At 43.4% G+C, this 19353-nt stretch overlaps 2 protein-coding genes and 1 long non-coding RNA gene across 4 annotated transcripts in view; 1 reads left to right on the plus strand and 2 right to left on the minus strand.

The window, feature by feature from the left end:
• Positions 1-4070: 4070 nt before the first annotated feature.
• On the minus strand, positions 4071-5049 carry il17d (interleukin 17d). Its single transcript, NM_001124399.1, is given in 2 exon segments — positions 4071-4606; positions 4694-5049. Coding segments are annotated over 2 exon segments (621 nt in total). The 5' UTR covers positions 4993-5049; the 3' UTR covers positions 4071-4284.
• Positions 4254-19353, plus strand: part of LOC149972843 (uncharacterized) — a 36790-nt gene continuing 21690 nt past the window's right edge. Inside the window, exon 1 of one of the 2 annotated variants that reach the window (XR_016490604.1) lies at positions 4254-4880. This is a non-coding gene — a long non-coding RNA (uncharacterized LOC149972843). The remainder of the gene's footprint in view (positions 4881-19353) is intronic. The other variant, XR_016490603.1, reaches the window with a different exon arrangement.
• Positions 5638-14217, minus strand: LOC110502081 (intraflagellar transport protein 88 homolog). The gene is made up of 6 exons (XM_090215879.1): positions 13573-14217; positions 11335-11807; positions 11093-11145; positions 10887-10952; positions 10664-10767; positions 5638-6392 (listed from the first exon to the last, which is right to left on the minus strand). Exons 2-6 carry the CDS (start codon positions 11469-11471, stop codon positions 6345-6347), a joined length of 408 nt encoding a protein of 135 aa, XP_090072005.1. The 5' UTR covers positions 11472-11807; positions 13573-14217; the 3' UTR covers positions 5638-6344.

The raw sequence follows: 19353 nt of genomic DNA on the forward strand, positions 1-19353 counted from the left end.
ACTTGTGAAGGTGGTAAATGACCTTTTAATGGCATCAGACCGAGGCTCTGCATCTGTCCTCGTGCTCCTAGATCTTAGTGCTGCTTTTGATACCATCGATCACCACATTCTTTTGGAGAGATTGGAAACCCAAATTGGTCTACACGGACAAGTTCTGGCCTGGTTTAGATCTTATCTGTCGGAAAGATATCAGTTTGTCTCTGTGAATGGTTTGTCCTCTGACAAATAAACTGTAAATTTCGGTGTTCCTCAAGGTTTCGTTTTAGGACCACTATTGTTTTGACTATATATTTTACCTCTTGGGGATGTCATTCGAAAACATAATGTTAACTTTCACTGCTATGCGGATGACACACAGCTGTACATTTCAATGAAACATGGTGAAGCCCCAAAATTGCCCTCTCTAGAAGCATGTGTTTCAGACATAAGGAAGTGGATGGCTGCAAACTTTCTACTTTTAAACTCGGACAAAACAGAGATGCTTGTTCTAGGTCCCAAGAAACAAAGAGATCTTCTGTTGAATCTGACAATTAATCTTAATGGTTGTACAGTCGTCTCAAATAAAACTGTGAAGGACCTCGGCGTTACTCTGGACCCTGATCTCTCTTTTGAAGAACATATCAAGACCATTTCAAGGACAGCTTTTTTCCATCTACGTAACATTGCAAAAATCAGATACTTTCTGTCCAAAAATGATGCAGAAAAATAAATCCATGCTTTTGTCACTTCTAGGTTAGACTACTGCAATGCTCTACTTTCCGGCTACCCGGATAAAGCACTAAATAAACTTCAGTTAGTGCTAAATACGGCTGCTAGAATCCTGACTAGAACCAAGAAATTTGATCATATTACTCCAGTGCTAGCCTCCCTACACTGGCTTCCTGTCAAAGCAAGGGCTGATTTCAAGGTTTTACTGCTAACCTATAAAGCATTACATGGGCTTGCTCCTACCTATCTCTCTGATTTGGTCCTGCCGTACATACCTACACGTACGCTACGGTCACAAGACGCAGGCCTCCTGGAATTGTCCCTAGAAGTTCTAAGCAAACAGCTGGAGGCAGGGCTTTCTCCTATAGTGCTCCATTTTTATGGAACGGTCTGCCTACCCATGTCAGAGACGCAAACTCGGTCTCAACCTTTAAGTCTTTACTGAAGACTCATCTCTTCAGTGGGTCATGTGATTGAGTGTAGTCTGGCCCAGGAGTGGGAAGGTGAATGGAAAGGCTCTGGAGCAACGGACCGCCCTTGCTATCTCCGCCTGGCCGGTTCCCCTCTTTCCACTGGGATTCTCTGCCTCTAACCCTATTACAGGGGCTGAGTCACTGGCTTACTGGGGCTCTCTCATACCGTCCCTGGGAGGGGTGCTTCACCTGAGTGGGTTGAGTCACTGATGTGATCGTCTTGTCTGGGTTGGTGCCCCCCCCCCCCCCCCCCCTTGGGTTGTGCCGTGGCGGAAATCTTTGTGGGCTATACTCAGCCTTGTCTCAGGATGGTAAGTTGGTGGTTGAAGATATCCTTCTAATGGTGTGGGGGCTTTAGCAAAGTGGGTGGGGTTATATCCTTCCTGTTTGGCCCTGGGTGTCCTCGGATGGGGCCACAGTGTCTCCTGACCCCTCCTGTCCCCTCCTGTCTCAGCCTTCAGTATTTATGCTGCAGTAGTTTATGTGTCGGGGGGCTAGGGTCAGTTTGTTATATCTGGAGTACTTCTCCTGTCCTATTCGGTGTCCTGTGTGAATTTAAGTGTGCTCTCTCTGATTCTCTCTTTCTCTCTTTCTTTCTCTCTCTCAGAGGACCTGAGCCCTAGGACCATGCTTCAGGACTACCTGACATGATGACTCCTTGCATTCCTTGCTGTCCCCAGTCCACACTGTTTTGCTTTATCTTGGCCAGGTAGCAAATGTAAATGAGAACTTGTTCTCAACTGGCCTACCTGGTTAAATAAAGGTGAAATAAATAAAATAGGAGGGGTGCGTCACTTGAGTGGGTTGAGTCAGACGTGATCTTCCTGTCTGGTTTTGTGCCCCCTTGGTGGAGGGGATCTTGTGTGGTGGAGGGGATCTTTTGTGGGCTATTCTCAGCCTTGTCTCAGGGTAGTAAGTTGATGGTCTGTTGATATCCCTCTAGTGTTGTTGGGGCTGTGCTTTGGCAAAATAGGTCAGTCTGTTATATCTGGTGTATTTCTCCTGTGTTATCTGTTGTCCTGTGTGAATTTAAGAATGTTCCCTCTAATTCTCTCTCTCTTCCTCTCTACCCCCCTCCCCCAGAGGACCTGAGCCCTAGGACCATGCCTCAGGACTACCTGGCCTGATGACTCCTTGCTGTCCCCTGTCCACCTGGTTGTGCTGCTGCTCCAGTTTCAAATGTTCTGCCTGCGGCTATGGAACCCTGACCTGTTCACCGGACGTGCTACCTTGTCCCGGACCTGCTGTTTTCGACCCTCGCTCGCTCTCTCTCTCTCTCTCTCTCTATCACACTTGCTGTCTCAACCTCTGAATGCTAGGCTATGAAAAGCCAACTGACATTTACTCCTGAGTTACTGACCTGTTGCACCCTCTACAACCCTGCTGGTCATCTATGAACGTTTGAACATCTTGAAGAACAATCTGGCCTTAATGCATGTACTCTTATAATCTCTACCTGGCATAGCCAGAAGAGGACTGGTCGCCCCTCAGAGCCTGGTTCCTCTCTAGGCTTCTTCCTAGGTTCCTGCTTTTGTAGAGAGTTTTTCCTAGCCACCGTGCTTCATTGCTTGTGGTTTGGGGTTTTAGGCTGGGTTTCTGTATAGCACTTTGTGACATCTGCTGATGTAAAAGGGGCTTTATAAATACATTTGATTGATTGATATTGTTGATAATTTTAACTTGTCTTAAAGCTTTTACGATAGGCCTAGTAGGAGGATAGGTTATTGGTCATTTAGTTTTAAACCTCGCATGGAGGGTCAAGGTTTTTCCGCCCCGCACGGAACATTTATTTCCTAATAAGCTAAAACTTTATTAAAGTTGTCATTCAATGTTTCTATAGGCTATTAATGTCATTTGTTCTAGCTTATTATTAGTTCCCTGGCTACCTTATGTTTTTAGGCTATTCAAACAATGTTTGAGAGGGATTCTTTATTCATTGTTTTATCAGGAGAAAACCATGCATAAAACGATGAACGTGGATAGCCCAAAGTCATACAAAGCCTATCAAATGGCGAGAGAAGGGAATATAGCTTGTTTTTTTTATAACCACTAGACACAATATAGTTAGGAATAGGTTTAGGCTATGAGGCCCATGCATCCGCTCTCGACTACATTCTTCTCTTGCGTTCTGTATATAACATATTGAAATAAGCTATCGGGAATAGGAAAATTACTCGAGTGCTGCCCTGCTGTGCACTGCTGACTCTGTTTTTTACTGTGCTGCGCCAGTAAAGATCAAATAGGCTAAACCATCATCTATCACATCACTATGTCGTCACCATCGACAATGGCTGTCAATCATCGTCGATAGACGATACTATCGTAATATCGCCAACCCTACTGGTAAGGCATTCCGGATTATAGAACGAGCCTCACCAAGGTCGCCTAGACTGTCAAGTACCTGGCCAAGGGCAAGGTGCTGCTCTGCACTGGTGAACCTCACATAGCTGTGCACTTTGGCTTGTGTCCTTCTCCACACCTGAAACATTACACATTGTATTCCTACATATTAATGGTTCTCTGCAGCTTTTTGATCTAATCCCTCCTGCTCCACCGCTCTCCCTCATCAGGAACCATTATGGTTCAGACACACTTATGGGTCTGAATATATGCAGCTTCCTCCCTAACCACAAGCTGGCTGATACTGCAACCCTTTGTTTAGAAGTGTCCTTACTGTCTGGTGATGTGACATTCATCCATCCCACAGAACGGACTGATGTCTGTCGCAAGGAAGGCCAACATGTTGGGCAATGTCCATTGCCTGTCAGACTTCCAACGTTTCATTTTGGGGACCATGATAACAAAGACTCGGGGGATGGTTTTTAATGATTTCTTGTCCCTTATGACAGAATTCTGAAGTGAATAATGGTATTCATGTATGCTTGACCTCAGTGTAAATAATATTTAATATACACACACAGAAAATACAAACTTATGAGAGCCTGGAAACATGCTTAGATGATCATGAAATATAATTCCATTCACCAGCAGGTGGCAGTGTGTGTCGAGAGTTATACTACTGTTCAAAAGCTGCTGCTGCTAGGTACACGGTGTTGTGTTGTACAGCCAACCATACATTTTCATACAGCTTTCCATGGATGTTTTATATGTTCTTGTCGTTGGAGCTGAGCTCGTCAGCTTTTGTCTGTTCTCTCTCCAGGCTCTGGTTGCTGCTCTGCGCATCCCTATCCTTCTCCAGCAGGGGAACACAGGTGCACCCCACGGCCACAGATACGTAGCTCTCTGTGTATGAGTGGCGCCCCCCAACGCAGGAACCTGTGCGTCGCAGGATGACGGAGGGCATGTACACGGGGGTGCTGCGGTACTGGTCGCTCTCCTGACCAAACGGTCCTATCAGACAGCCTTTACACAAGCAATATGCCTCGGGTATGAACCTGGGATACCTGGCGGGGTCGTGGGAGATCCTGTTGAAGGGGAACCATATATAATTATATTGACCCATTCATAATTACTGTGGCCCACGACATTTAGACCCAGGTATTCCTTCCTACCTGTATGCCCAGGGAGACAGGCTGAGAAGGTTGACGGGAATCCGAGACTTCCTGTCGGGGACAGGGCGTCCGCCTGATGGGCAGGTGAGATTCTTCCGCTCCAATGGTGCAAGCTGCAGAGTGTGGTGGAACGCACTCAGGACGCCCACCGAAAGCCGCCCAAACATCTGCTCGAGGATTTCTTCCGGTAAGTCCAAACACTTTCGGCCCCGGGTGGACTTCTTGGACACCTTGGCTACCGATGCCACATCGCATAACAGCACCAGAAGCAAACACACGAAAGATACTCGACCAAACATCGTTGCGCACTTCTGTTGGACACGAAATTGTAAACTTTTACTGCAAAGAGAGAATTTTTTTAATTTTCGGGCTATACAGCATTGGTTTAGAACCCCTTATATAGTTTTTGACGTCTGCGAAAACTTCCGTCTGTTTTCGGGTCCTCCCATGTAATTCTTGTTGCGCAGATGGAAACATTGCACTGCGCTCTGAGTCACTCGAATGGTTGCCGAACTGCAGGTACTCATCCAGCTATTTCCCTCTCTGAAATATTTTCGGGATAGAATGGAATTGGAAATGTTCGGTTGATTATGACAAGAATTCATCCACCTGCGCTCGGCAAGGTTCATACTTTCAACTTTCCGTATCTACAATGCAATATTTTAAAGGTGGAGTTGTGTTGTATAATGCGGAATGCCTGGATACAGCCCTTAACTGTGGTATATTGGCCATAGATCCCAGAGGTGCCTTATTGCAATTATAAACTGGTTCCCAACATAATTAGAATAGTAAAAATATGTTTTTTTTTGTCAAATCCGTGGTATACAGTCTGATATACCACAGCTTTCAGAAAATCAGCATTCAGGGCTCGAACAACCTGGTTTATAATTCATCTTTTTAACACCCAAATCCATGCATCCAAAATTAACAAGAGCACAAATGTATGGTGACATTTTTTTTAAATGATCTGAAAATAGACAAATCAGATGCATATATGCACTTCTTTGCCTCAGTCAGAACACAAAAAGCCAGGGAAGACTTTCGGATTAGAAAAATAGTTATTTGCAATATAAACATATTTTATAAAGTATACATTTAAATGAAGAGCCTCTAAACTGGGTTAAAACTGTATTACTGTCCTGAGGTTACCATAGAGTTAATAACAATGGATTCTCCCAGAAAGTTTCCAGGTGATAAAATGTATCAAGGCTAGCATATGGGAAAATAATCATCTCAGTTTGCACCACTCTGGTGGAATGCGATGTATAGATTCTTTGAACTTGTTGTTCACATATATGATCCGGATCCATGCTATAGTAGCGGGTCCAAGATCCAGGACCAGAGTACCAGGTATTGTAATGAGTCAGCATGGAACTTTTTTGCCCATTGTAAACAAGCTACCTAGCTAGCTCACTAACATCATGTAGAATGTGCGGCTTGCTAATCGCACCCTGAAACTGTTATTTTCAGGTCTAGTGAAGCAAAACATGTTCTGTAGAATTCTCACTAATGCTCCAGGAAACTGAACCAGTGTACCAAATTTCATATGTGAAAACGCCCTTACTGTCAAGGAGGGAATCAGGGGAACTTGGAACTGGCTACTCTGGTAGTAGGTCGTCTCCCAACTCTTCATCAGCAAAGTCGTCATCCTCTATGTGCTTCTTGGATGCAGTCTTTGGTGGATCCACATAGGAGGCATCTACACAGACACAAACACATTCGGTTACTATTGATCATCATATTGCACACATGATCACTCGCCATATGTGGCAACTGTGTACCACACTCCCTGCAGATACTGTGGGGTGTCCACAGTGACACCCACGTTAGAACTCGACTGTAAGTGAAATGTATAAACTATCGTAGCAGCACAGACTAAAAATATTGTAAGGGGAACACAAGACCAATCCCCTGAAAATAAATGTTTGGAAAGAGAGGGTAAGTTACTTCATGAAGGTGACAGCTGTGTTAGTGCTGACAGAGAGGTAGAGTGTGTGGTCTATGGTCCACTGCCTATAGACAGATGGATGGCATACTGCTTCTCTCTATATAAGTCTGTCTGTTTAGTCTGGGCCTCTGTCATGCTTCTGTCCACAAGGTGTTAAGATGGATCAGGGGCCTGACGTGAAAATGATGGCAAAGAGGAAATAGTTGGAACACCATTGAAAGACTGCGGTAGATCTGTACAATGGAAGACAAAAAACCTACACTGCAAGTCTTCACTGTTGAAAGTGGGGGGCAGTGTGTGTGTCTCATTTTTGTCTCACTGGCTGCTGGCCTCGTAGGGTTCATTGGTGCCAGCCAGTGCCTTCATCTGGGCTCTCAGCCTTGGCTCTGGTGCCATGGCTGCGGTGCCCACTGTCTGAGAAAACACAGGCACAGGATGAACCTGCTTGCCTACTGTTGGAACTGGCCCCTTCAATACCCTGTAACTGCATGGATCACATTTAGCAATGATTGTTACACTCTGTTAGAGAGGGATAAACAATGAGAGGCTGTTTAATACCACATGCTTCTCTGTCCTCTGTGTGTGTTTGAGAGAAAGGAGGGAGAGGGAATGTGTGGCAGCTCTAGGCTCAGATGATGGGTCCGTATGGCGGTCCAGAAAAGTGGGGGACAGGCAAGAGACACTCACATCTGGCAACCAGGTAGTCATGGAAACAACTCCAACCACAAAAACAGGAAGAGGAGGAGGCCCAATATTCCGTTGGCCCTCACAATCCTCAAATCACAGCCTTTCAAAGGCCTCACTCACAAAAAAAAATGCAGTGAGATTCAGTGGAAAAGCGGCCCCTTTTTCGGCCTCAAAACGGAGAAAAAAAATGTACTGCACATACCTTGAGTGTCTAGCTATGTATTTCCCTGTCAAAGGGTCAGCTGTCAACTGTTGGTGCGATCAGACCTCCCTGCGCAAGAAGAGGATCAGCTTACACATTTAGATTAAAGGGAACCATTGATTTGGAAGTGTCTGAGAAGTGCTTTTAAATCATACTAGATCCTCAGTTACAGAGTAGTTATAAGTAGATGACTTTGCTGAAGTAAAATAACCGTAATAACAACCCCAGTTTTTAATAACGACCACTCCAAAATGTGCGTGTACAAGCACTGTGTATTCAGAGTTAGTAGTCAAGAGGGTCAAAAGAGGGGAAACTCTTAGGGGTGTATGCAAGAAGGGAGGTTCTCTCATATCGGAGAGCATTTTCAGCTCTCTTTGCAATGTGATCAGTGCAAACATTCTCTTGAGGTGGCGAGTTACAGGAGGGAGTCATTCCTGGCATACATAGCTAACAGCAGCCTGCTAGAAGACTTCTGGGACGCTGTGAATTGGGAATGTGGAGCTAGACTGTAGTTCAGTCATTGAATTTGAGAATTAAAATGTTGGTGTTTCTTTTTCTAACATACTGGAAAACTTTCATTCCTTCACTTTTACCTAAACAGTTACTTTATACCTTAACACTGTCACCTGGCTTAGTGTATTTGACAAACAACAACAAAAAATTATGTAGTCATTACTTTCATTAGAAATGGAGTAAAGTAATGCGTGCCTTTTTCAAATTGGGTAGCATTATTACAATTACTTTGTCAAACAACGCGTGCGTAACTTTCAGAATCATATCTCTACCGGGCGTGTTTCCATGATCCGATCTCCACTTGTTTCCTCATTTAGCTCGAGGGAGCGGAGAAATTAGGGTGTTTGGAGAAATGTCATGACAGCTGCTGTCCATAGAAATGTATAGGAGGGTGCATCTCTGATCTTTACCATTGATCGCTACTGTGATAGCAAAGCCCACAGAGGGCTTCCCCCATCTAGTGGCAAGTGTGCCCTCTATACATCTCTGAGTCCGTGTACGTGTGGTCTATAACCAGTACTGGCAGCTCGAGAGAGATTTTGAATGAAAAGATAGGAAATCTGTACAGATGTTTGGCTTAGAGTATATATGGCTAATTAAGTAGCCCATGAGATAGCGCAGAACTTGTAGACTATCATAGGAAAGCAGTGCCACAGATGAGACATTGTTGATCAAACCTGAGTTAGTAAGTAGCCTGTTTGGTAGAGCGCGCAGCTTGCCATGCTCCCTCCAGCTGTCAAACAAACAGATATTTTTCATAAAAGTAACACAAATAAATAACGCCTTACTTTCCACACACACTAATATTGTAGTGTGTGTTAAATGTAATGACTACTAACTATTTTAAAGTAACTAATCCCAACACAGCAGAGGACTGTGTTTAGGCCTGGGATGAAAGAGAGAACAGATCCAGAAGACAGACGTGGAAAGAGAAAAGGAAGACAGAAGAGTGACAGGGAAGAACAAGGATAGTTTAAAGGATCAAGCTAGAGCAGCATGAAGCGAGCGCAAAGGGAATTTAAAATGACAGTTGGAGAGTAAATCGTGTGGTGTGTCTTTGTGTGAAGGGTTAGCACACTGTTCGTGTAAATCTAATGAGGATCCTAATAAAACACCAAATGCCAGACCAATCTGCCACACACACACAAAGTGTACCAGTGTCCTGCTCATCTGCTTTGTTATCCATCTCTGAAGGGCCATGAGAGAATAAAAAAGAGGAGTAAATGACTGAAAGACTAAGCTTGTGTAAACAGTTGTACAATTCCACTTCACTACCGAGTGCTGATGGAGGATTAGCTGTGTTTTTTGAAGAACATGGCATGATAATTATTGCTTCAACACTGAAAACATCAGCACGTATACTGCCTACTGTAGAACTAAGCCATTACTATTATAACATAAAATGGCAGAGCATATCTAGTGTAGGAAACCACAATAACTAGTCTGGTCATGGACAAATTTCAGAGATTCTTTGGGCAAGTAGTATGTAGTCAAATCAAAAGCCTTCGACCCTTTATGTGCCAATGACAATGACGGGTTCGTAGTAATAATTGTTTTCCCATGGTCACGCCAGAATAACAATGTTGTTTTAACTTGTTCTAGTTAGTACAGAAAAGTAACAGCTGGATTAAAAGTATTGGAAAGGGGCACATACTGTATCTACACAGAGAAGTTTTGTACCGATGGCCTTCATAGGTGGGGTGCGGACCGGGTCAGAAGTACCCCTTGTCGAAACACACCCAGGTACAACAGTGGGGCAAAGAGCGATTTAGAAAAGGTTCATTGAATAGGTAGGAAAGGGTTACTATCAGAAGAGAAACTCCGGGTCAGAGGTCAGAGATGTAATGGAAATGTATTGGGTTAGGATTAGCAACAGTGGGATTAGACAGATAAACATCATGTCATACTGAAAGTCTGAAACAGCTCTTTTTCTATTACTATCTAACGTCTATTCGGACCAATGCCTTCTTAGGCGGGGTGCGGACAGGTTTCGGGGTGCCCAATTTCAAGACAGCAGTGAAGAGAAAATAGATAATTTGTTAAATGAATTTTTGTGAGTGATTACAATCCAAATATAACTAAACAGAGTTGGAAATGTGTGTCGACATATGGAGGTGTTCAGGGTCCTGTTGTAGCCGGGTCAATCACCACTGCTGGCGCTGCCCTCTCTCCGGGCCCCTCTAGCACTGCCCTCCCTTGGCGACTTAACCCGCTAGAATGGAGAGAGTGAGAGATGTCTCTGTTCAAATCCACCATCAACCAAAACAACAACACAGACACTCTGATTTATCCAACTGTTTGTTGGTTTCTATAGTGAAAACAAAGAGACTTGCAGAGAGCAAAAACAGCCACAGACATTAGAGTTGATCATGTCAGCAAAGCCTGGGCCAGTTAACAACAGAGCAGGAATGAGAGATTCGCTCCTTAGAAGGACCGTTCTGATCCAAGAAAATCTCAGTGCCGATTTAGGAGCAGATGGTTCTGATTCAGTGAGATGTCGGTATTCTCTGTCTGTTTTACGTAGGAAAGACGCAGTGAAGCCAAAGTCTCCAGTGGCCTCAAATGGTGTTGTGTCACTGTCAGTAGCCTTAGACAAGAGTGTAGTGAGTAAGTAGAGTACCTGATCTCTGATCTCCATCTTCTCCACCCTCTTCAGTTTGGTGGCGTAGTCCTGGACCTCTTTCAGACCCATGTCTGTGCACAGCCTCACCAGAAAACCCAGGCCTGTAGGGGGACATGGGGAAAAACACACACCCATAGATCAGCATCAATACATCATTGTTTATAAACCTTTACATTAGAGAAGTAATGCTGATTGGACAAGAAGGGATTGGGTGGATTACATTCAACGGTTTCCAGGAATTTCCGGTGGATATCTTTGTAAGTCTCCGGGGCTTTCTGGAAGTTTCCTGAGGATGAAGGAACAAGGAGCAGCAGTGTTCAGGTTATTGCACATGGGATTATTTCTCTATTGGTAAGGGTGATATTCATTCTGACAAAATGTTTTTATTTACATAATAACTCACTTTGACGTGGATGATAAACTCACCATTTCTCTTGTAGCAGCTGGTCACCATAAACTGCCACTTCACTTGAGTTCGCCTGAAACCACATGACAAGTTATCACTACTGCAGGGGCATGATACAACATTACTTTTGTCACCAGGCTATTGGGCAGATATGCCGGAATAGAAGCACAACAAACAAAGCATATCACTTGTTAAATTATGATGTAAAAACTCAAGACACATACAGAGCAATATTATGGTGAGATGAGGACTACAGACTCACTGGATTAGTGTGGCTCTCTCAAAGTACTGGACGGCCTTCTCACAGAACTGAGTGTCAATGTAGTAGGCCCCCAGCCACTCAATAACATCAATGTTGGAGGGGGAATACCTCAAGGATAGAACAAGAACAAAGACCATGGAGACATTTCAGATTTCACCCAGTCTTCATGCGACTGATTTTTGTAATCAACTACAGGAGTTCCTACAATTTAGACTTGTGAATCAAAATAATACAGATACACTGTGATACGCTTTGAAACTTAGAAGTATATCATGATTATCTGATGATAGAAAGTCCCAGTACTGCGTTGAGAGAGACTGACCTCGTAGTAGTACTGGAAGGCCTTAAACTTGTCTCCCTCGCTGTCGTAGAGCTCTCCCAGTTCGGCCATCACCTGGGGGTCTGTGGGTGTCACACGGATCAGCTGCAGCAGCCACTCTATGGTCTGATGGGGGTCCTCCAACATCTCAAAGCTGAGCTGCAGTCAAGGATCACATATACGCAAAACATGTAGCCTTCTATACAGTGCCTTGCGAAAGTATTCAGCCCCCTTGAACTTTGCGACCTTTTGCCACATTTCAGGCTTCAAACATAAAGATATAAAACTGTATTTTTTTGTGAAGAATCAACAACAAGTGGGACACAATCATGAAGTGGAACGACATTTATTGGATATTTCAAACTTTTTTAACAAATCAAAAACTTAAAAATTGGGCGTGCAAAATTATTCAGCCCCTTTACTTTCAGTGCAGCAAACTCTCTCCAGAAGTTCAGTGAGGATCTCTGAATGATCCAATGTTGACCTAAATGACTAATGATGATAAATACAATCCACCTGTGTGTAATCAAGTCTCCGTATAAATGCACCTGCACTGTGATAGTCTCAGAGGTCCGTTAAAAGCGCAGAGAGCATCATGAAGAACAAGGAACACACCAGGCAGGTCCGAGATACTGTTGTGAAGAAGTTTAAAGCCGGATTTGGATACAAAAAGATTTCCCAAGCTTTAAACATCCCAAGGAGCACTGTGCAAGCGATAATATTGAAATGGAAGGAGTATCAGACCACTGCAAATCTACCAAGACCTGGCCATCCCTCTAAACTTTCAGCTCATACAAGGAGAAGACTGATCAGAGATGTAGCCAAGAGGCCCATGATCACTCTGGATGAACTGCAGAGACCTACAGCTGAGGTGGGAGACGCTGTCAATAGGACAACAATCAGTCGTATATTGCACAAATCTGGCCTTTATGGAAGACTGGCAAGAAGAAAGCCATTTCTTAAAGACGTCCATAAAAAGTGTTGTTTAAAGTTTGCCACAAGCCACCTGGGAGACACACCAAACATGTGGAAGAAGGTGCTCTGGTCAGATGAAACCAAAATTGAACTTTTGGCAACAATGCAAAATGTAATGTTTGGCGTAAAAGCAACACAGCTGAACACACCATCCCCACTGTCAAACATGGTGGTGGCAGCATCATGGTTTGGGCCTGCTTTTCTTCAGCAGGGACAGGGAAGATGGTTAAAATTGATGGGAAGATGGATGGAGCCAAATACAGGACCATTCTGGAAGAAAACCTGATGGAGTCTGCAAAAGACCTGAGACTGGGACGGAGATTTGTCTTCCAACAAGAAGATGATCCAAAACATAAAGCAAAATCTACAATGGAATGGTTCAAAAATAAACCTATCCAGGTGTTAGAATGGCCAAGTCAAAGTCCAGACCTGAATCCAATCAAGAATCTGTGGAAAGAACTGAAAACTGCTGTTCACAAATGCTCTCCATCCAACCACACTGAGCTCGAGCTGTTTTGCAAGGAGGAATGGGAAAAAAATTCAGTCTCTCGATGTGCAAAACTGATAGAGACATACCCCAAGCGACTTACAGCTGTAATCGCAGCAAAAGGTGGCGCTACAAAGTATTATTAACTTAAGGGGGCTGAATAATTTTGCACGCCCAATTTTTCAGTTTTTGATTTGTTAAAAAAGTTTGAAATATCCAATAAATGTCGTTCCACTTCATGATTGTGTCCCAATTGTTGTTGATTCTTCACAAAAAAATACAGTTTTATATCTTTGTTTGAAGCCTGAAATGTGGCAAAAGGTCGCAAAGTTCAAGGGGGCCGAATACTTTCGCAAGGCACTGTATATTATAATAACGCTCTAAGTTGTAGACAAGCACTCCTTAAATAACATTGTTTTTAGGCAATGCTCAAAGACCCAGTATTCTGTGAGGATACAGATCGGCAAGCTGACACATGACATGAGCGCTGTTCCTCAGGATGGCTTTGAGCTTCAGGAAACAGTCTAGAGACTCCTCCAGATGCCCCAGACGCTTATAGGTCAGACCTGAGGAAAAAGCACATTCTGTGGGAAAAGGAAGACTACTGCGCAAGATTAATAATAGCATATTAAACAGATCCCTGAGCTCCCAATGATCTTGCGGAGTCCTGACTGTTATATTTACCCAGGTTATATACAGTAGGGCCTCAGTGCAGGACAAGTCGTTCCGGAGAGCCTCCTTTTAGAACTCTGTAGCCTTCTCATAGTCCTTCTTCACAAACACTGTATCGTCCTTGTTGATGAGCGCCGCTGGGTTGTAGCGGTCGGCCGTCATGGCCAGGTCAGTATAGTGGTCAGCCTGGTCATAGTCCTTCTTGTGATGAGTCAGAGCTAATCTCACCAAGAGATCTACATATGCCATACAGTTCAAGGAAGTACGCCAATGATGATTGAACATAGGAGTATTTCCCTAATATGACTATATAATATTGATAATCAGAATGAGAGGGTCTTACCAGGAAGTAGAGGAAGGAGAGCTTCGTGGCTGGAGCACTCTTCACTCTGCTGTCTTTCTTCTCAAACGTCTTCAGAGTCTCCTCAGCCTGTGGAAGGAACCCAATCACTTAGCATCACTATAACATTTACACACTCATATAGCATACAAACAAACACACACCTCACAACATCTGACAAGGGCATTACACATATACTCATTTGTTTGTAACACATACCTCGAGCTTAAGAGCCATGGAGAAAAGGAAAAAAAAACACATGGAGGGAGTGAAGAGGAGAAAAGCTGTGGTGAAACAGCCGAAGGGAGAAACTGATACATAGACAGAAAATACAGCGTATACACATACAGCCAGGATGGAGTGAAAAGGGGAAAAATGCTATTTCCTTCATGTGGTACAAGGGAAGACTGTTCACAGTCGGTGACACACACCAACCTGGTTGAAGTCCCTCGGTCTCAGGTAGGTGATGGCTTTGGTGATCTCTAGGTCGTTTTACTGGAAACTCTTCACCATGTTGACACACCTACAGAAACAACCACACAGAGTATTGCCATTACTGTACCAAGGGGACGACAGGCCACATTTACCCTGTATTGCCCTCTAGTGTTGAGGTTTGGAAAAACAATAGTCAAATCCAGCAGCGAATGTTGGGGAGATGAGCTTGGCTGATGTCATGATGAATTTCTCAGCCAGGGCTTTCCTGCAGTCAAGAGAACAGATTCCAATGGCCAAATACAATGACTGAAACATTTCATACAGATGAACAGTGATGTTTTGTATAATGTATAAATAAGACTGTTACCGTTCTCTCTCCATCTGGTGAAGCTTGTCATTCTTGATGGCTTCAAACACCAGGTTGGCATGGGTGTCATCCTGAAAACAAATCTAACGTGGATGACTTGAGAAGCATAACATGCAGTAAGTGATTCGGTCACTCATCTGTAGAATAGTTTTTTATTTCTGCTGCATGCTTGCGTTCAGTTTTCCAAATATATCTGTTAGATAGGCAGAGACACATTTTATTTTCATTGCACAGAAAGTGTAAGTCTGTTTAAATTTTTTTTTAAAGTTGTATCCATGGCGAATGACAACAGTTTCTCTCTCAATTCGAAAAATCTTTCCAACACTCCCCCCCCCCCCCCCCCCCCCCGATAACCACCAAGCCTCGGTATGAAATAGAACATTGTCATGATCTGATAGTTTTGCGAACAGGCGTGTCCGATTTAGTTTACAACCGCACTTACCTGTACTGCATATGTCCGAGATCTGCGCTCAGCTCTTCTGCCGCCCGTTGCTCTCGGTGTATCTATTATAGCTCAGTCGGTGTATCATACAATGCGTTCACATGGCAGAGGGAGACACATTCATAACTAGAGTGCAGAGGCCTGCCCGCCGTCCGGTGATAGATGGAGCACCATCTGTGCAAAAGCCCACCATTCGATCCCATGGAATCTGTTTTTCGTCAATATAGCCACGCACCCCTTGTACTGTTTCATGCTCGAGAATCTTGAGACAGAACAATATGTCCTCGTGAATAGCATCCCCCGACATGTAGTGAACATAAGTCAATGGGTCTCGGCCCTCACAGCTTACGTTCATTTAGAGGGCATAAGGTGAGGAGTTTGAGTCCATCAGTCAAGAGTTTCCTCCTGATTGCTAGCTATAGCATCAGTGTTTTCTGACAAAGGTATTGAGTTTCTGTGCCTCTGCCTCTCCACACATTGTTTTCACCATATCAGTCTCTGCAATAGCGTGTGGTTTTATATCGTACTGGGCTTAGCCATTCACTGTGGGAATGAATCAAGTCCAACCGTCAAGTGCGACCATTTCCCCGATCTAAGTGTGCTCTCTGGTTTTTACTTTTAGATTTTAATTTGTATTAAGGTTAACCACATTTAAATGATTTTGAGAGACAAGATGATATTATAATATTTTTATTTTTTTACAAGGATTTTGGAAATTCTCAAATGGGGTCGCGACCCCTCGTTTGGGAACCGCTGATCTAAGGACTGTAATAACAATGGTAGAAATAACGATGTTAGAGGTAAAGCATTACACATTCCTGAGTCTGTGATGTCTCTAAGTCATTCTGTACAGGTAAGAGGCAGGGGTACAGTACACTGACCAACTGTAGGACTCCACAGCTGTGCGCCAGGCAGCTCTCCTCTATCAGGTCATTCACCTTCTTCTTCAGGATTTTCACCTTCTTATCTGGCCTGGAGAAGCTGGTCCTTTGGACTGACCCAGTGGGTCAAATGCAGAACCTGAAAATATAAGAAACAGGTTTTGATATCACATTCTATTCTTGTGGTCTCCAATAAACTAGTGAATGTGGCCAACACACAGCCCTCTCCCTCCCTGGTAAACTCCCCTCTGGTCATGGCTGAAGAGTAGCCTGCTGTTCTGACTGCAGTCATGCTGTATGCCTAGCTGCACCGAAATAAAGTTCCTCGTTAGTCGTCTTATCCCACAGTCTGTTGACTGACGCTACGATACCAGTGTTACATGCGTCTGTTCACGAGATATTAGAATCCACCCACTGAGGACAGACGTCAATTCAACATATATTCCACGTTAGTTCAACGTCATAGAAAGGATGTGTAAATGAAGTTGATTCAACCAGTGTGTGCCCAGTGGGCAGTAGGAAAACCAGAGGAACTGAATACGGATGCTCACACCTGTACAGCTCCAGTCATGGGTCTGCCCATAGATGAGGCCATTTGCATCCTAGACTGCAAGTCACAGCATTAACTGATTTACAAATTAGAACATGCATTTATGCAATAGCGTGTGTTTTTAAAAAAAGAAGATAAACCCCCATCAACTCATTACTAAATAATCAGATTACTTTTTACAGACAAGGTATTGTCTCTAAAAACGTATTTAAAATCATGGCTGTATGTGTTCAGGTGTTTGCTATATAACCCTGTCTCAACACGTAGCTAACATTTAACCTCATCACCTCACTTGCTAGCAAGTATACCATGACTCGAGCTCTCACCTTCAGAAGTCTACACTCACTGCCAAACCTTGTTCTTGAAATCTCAAAACATTCTCAAATGCAATAAAATACTCCTATATCTTCTAAATTGACAATGGCTCTATGTGCCTTCTTTTCATTCATCTGTGAACAATTTGATTGCATCCCGTACTTAGAATCACAGTACCAAAATGAAATCTCAAACCTACTTTATAAAAAGCGAACGTAGCTAGTCAATCAAGCAACTCTAGCCCAGATGTTAGTTTCATATCCAAAATAAAAGTCTAGAGCTTGTTTTAGAACTGCATTCAATAACGACATTACACCTGTAGATGACGTAGCCTAGGCTTGGGCCTTCAGCAAATTACTTGTGTGAGAATGATAAAGAGCCTTGTCTAGAATAACCACCTGAGCTGCAAAATAGAAAGTAAATATGATGTAGGCTAGGCCTATTATGCTATCTAAATATGCCATGCTGTGTGTGTTATTTAATGGGCATAATTGCATCATTTATTTTTATAGCTGCGTGGGGCTACTGTGGTGATCATGTAACCTAACGAAACACATTTTTTCCAGTATTTGGGAGAACAGACGGTAGGCCTTTTGACTGTTGTATTAGTGAATTCCCCTCTGTATGTAGGCTTGTTATAGGCATTTGATTGGACAACCCCATCACGCAGAAGCTACAGTGGCTTGCAAAAGTATTCACCCCCCTTGGTATTTTTCCTATTTTGTTGCCTTACAACCTGGAATTAAAATAGATTTGTTGGGGGTTTGTATCATTTGATTTACACAACATGCCTTTTCTGATTTGAAGATTTAAAATATTTTTGATTGTGAAACAAACCAGAAATAAGACAAAAAACAGAAAACTATTCACTCCCCCCAAAGTCAATACTTTGTAGAGACACCTTTGGCAGCAATTACAGCTGCAAGTCTCTTGAGTTATGTCTCTATAAGCTTGGCACATCTAGCCACTGGGATTTTTGCCCATTCTTCAAGGCAAAACTGCTCCAGATCCTTCAAGTTGGATGGGTTCCGCTGGTGTACAGCAATCTTTAAGTCATGCCACAGATTCTCAATTGGATTGAGGCCTGGACTTTGACTAGGCCATTCCAAGACATTTAAATGTTTCCCCTTAAACCACTCAAGTGTTGCTTTATCAGTATGCTTAGGGTCATTGTCCTGCTCGAAGGTGAACCTCCGTCTCAGTCTTACATTTTTGGAAGACTGAAACAGGTTTCATTCAAGAATTTCCTTGTATTTAGCGCCATCCATCATTCCTTAAATTCTGACCAGTTTCCCAGTCCCTGCAGATGAAAAACTTGTTCTCGGGGTGATGGGTTTGCGCCAGTCATAGCATTTTTCTTGATGGCCAAAAAGCTCAATTTTAGTCTTATCTGACCAGAGTACCTTCTTCCATATGTTTGGGGAGTCTCCCACATGCCTTTTGGCAAACACCCAACATGTTTGCTTATTTTTATCTTTAAGGAATGGCTTTTTTCTGGCCACTCTTCCGTAAAGCACAGCTCTGTGGAGTGTACGGCTTAAAGGGGTCCTATGGACAGATACTCCAGTCTCCACTGTGGAGCTTTGCAGTTCCTTCAGGGTTATCTTTGGTCTCTTTGTTGCCTCTCTGATTAATGCCCTCCTTGCCTGGTCCGTGAGTTTTGGTGGGCGGCCCTCTCTTGGCAGGTTGGTTGTGGTGCCATATTCTTAAAATGTTTTAATAATGGATTTAATGGGGCTCTGTGGGATGTTCAAAGTTTCTGATATTTTTTTATAACCCAACCCTGATCTGTACTTCTCCACAACTTTGTTTCTGACCTGAGCTCCTTGGTCTTCATGGTGTCGCTTGCTTGGTGGTGCCTCTTGCTTTGTGGTGTTGCAGACTCTGGGACCCTTTCAGAACAGGTATATACAGTGCCTTGCGAAAGTATTCGGCCCCCTTGAACTTTGCGACCTTTTGCCATATTTCAGGCTTCAAACATAAAGATATAAAACTGTATTTTTTTGTGAAGAATCAACAACAAGTGGGACACAATCATGAAGTGGAACGACATTTATTGGATATTTCAAACTTTTTTAACAAATCAAAAACTGAAAAATTGGGCGTGCAAAATTATTCAGCCCCTTTACTTTCAGTGCAGCAAACTCTCTCCAGAAGTTCAGTGAGGATCTCTGAATGATCCAATGTTGACCTAAATGACTAATGATGATAAATACAATCCACCTGTGTGTAATCA

This window comes from Oncorhynchus mykiss, chromosome 22 (assembly GCF_057628025.1).
Source record: "Oncorhynchus mykiss isolate SJ-2025 chromosome 22, ASM5762802v1, whole genome shotgun sequence".
NCBI classification, from domain to species: Eukaryota; Metazoa; Chordata; class Actinopteri; order Salmoniformes; family Salmonidae; genus Oncorhynchus; species Oncorhynchus mykiss.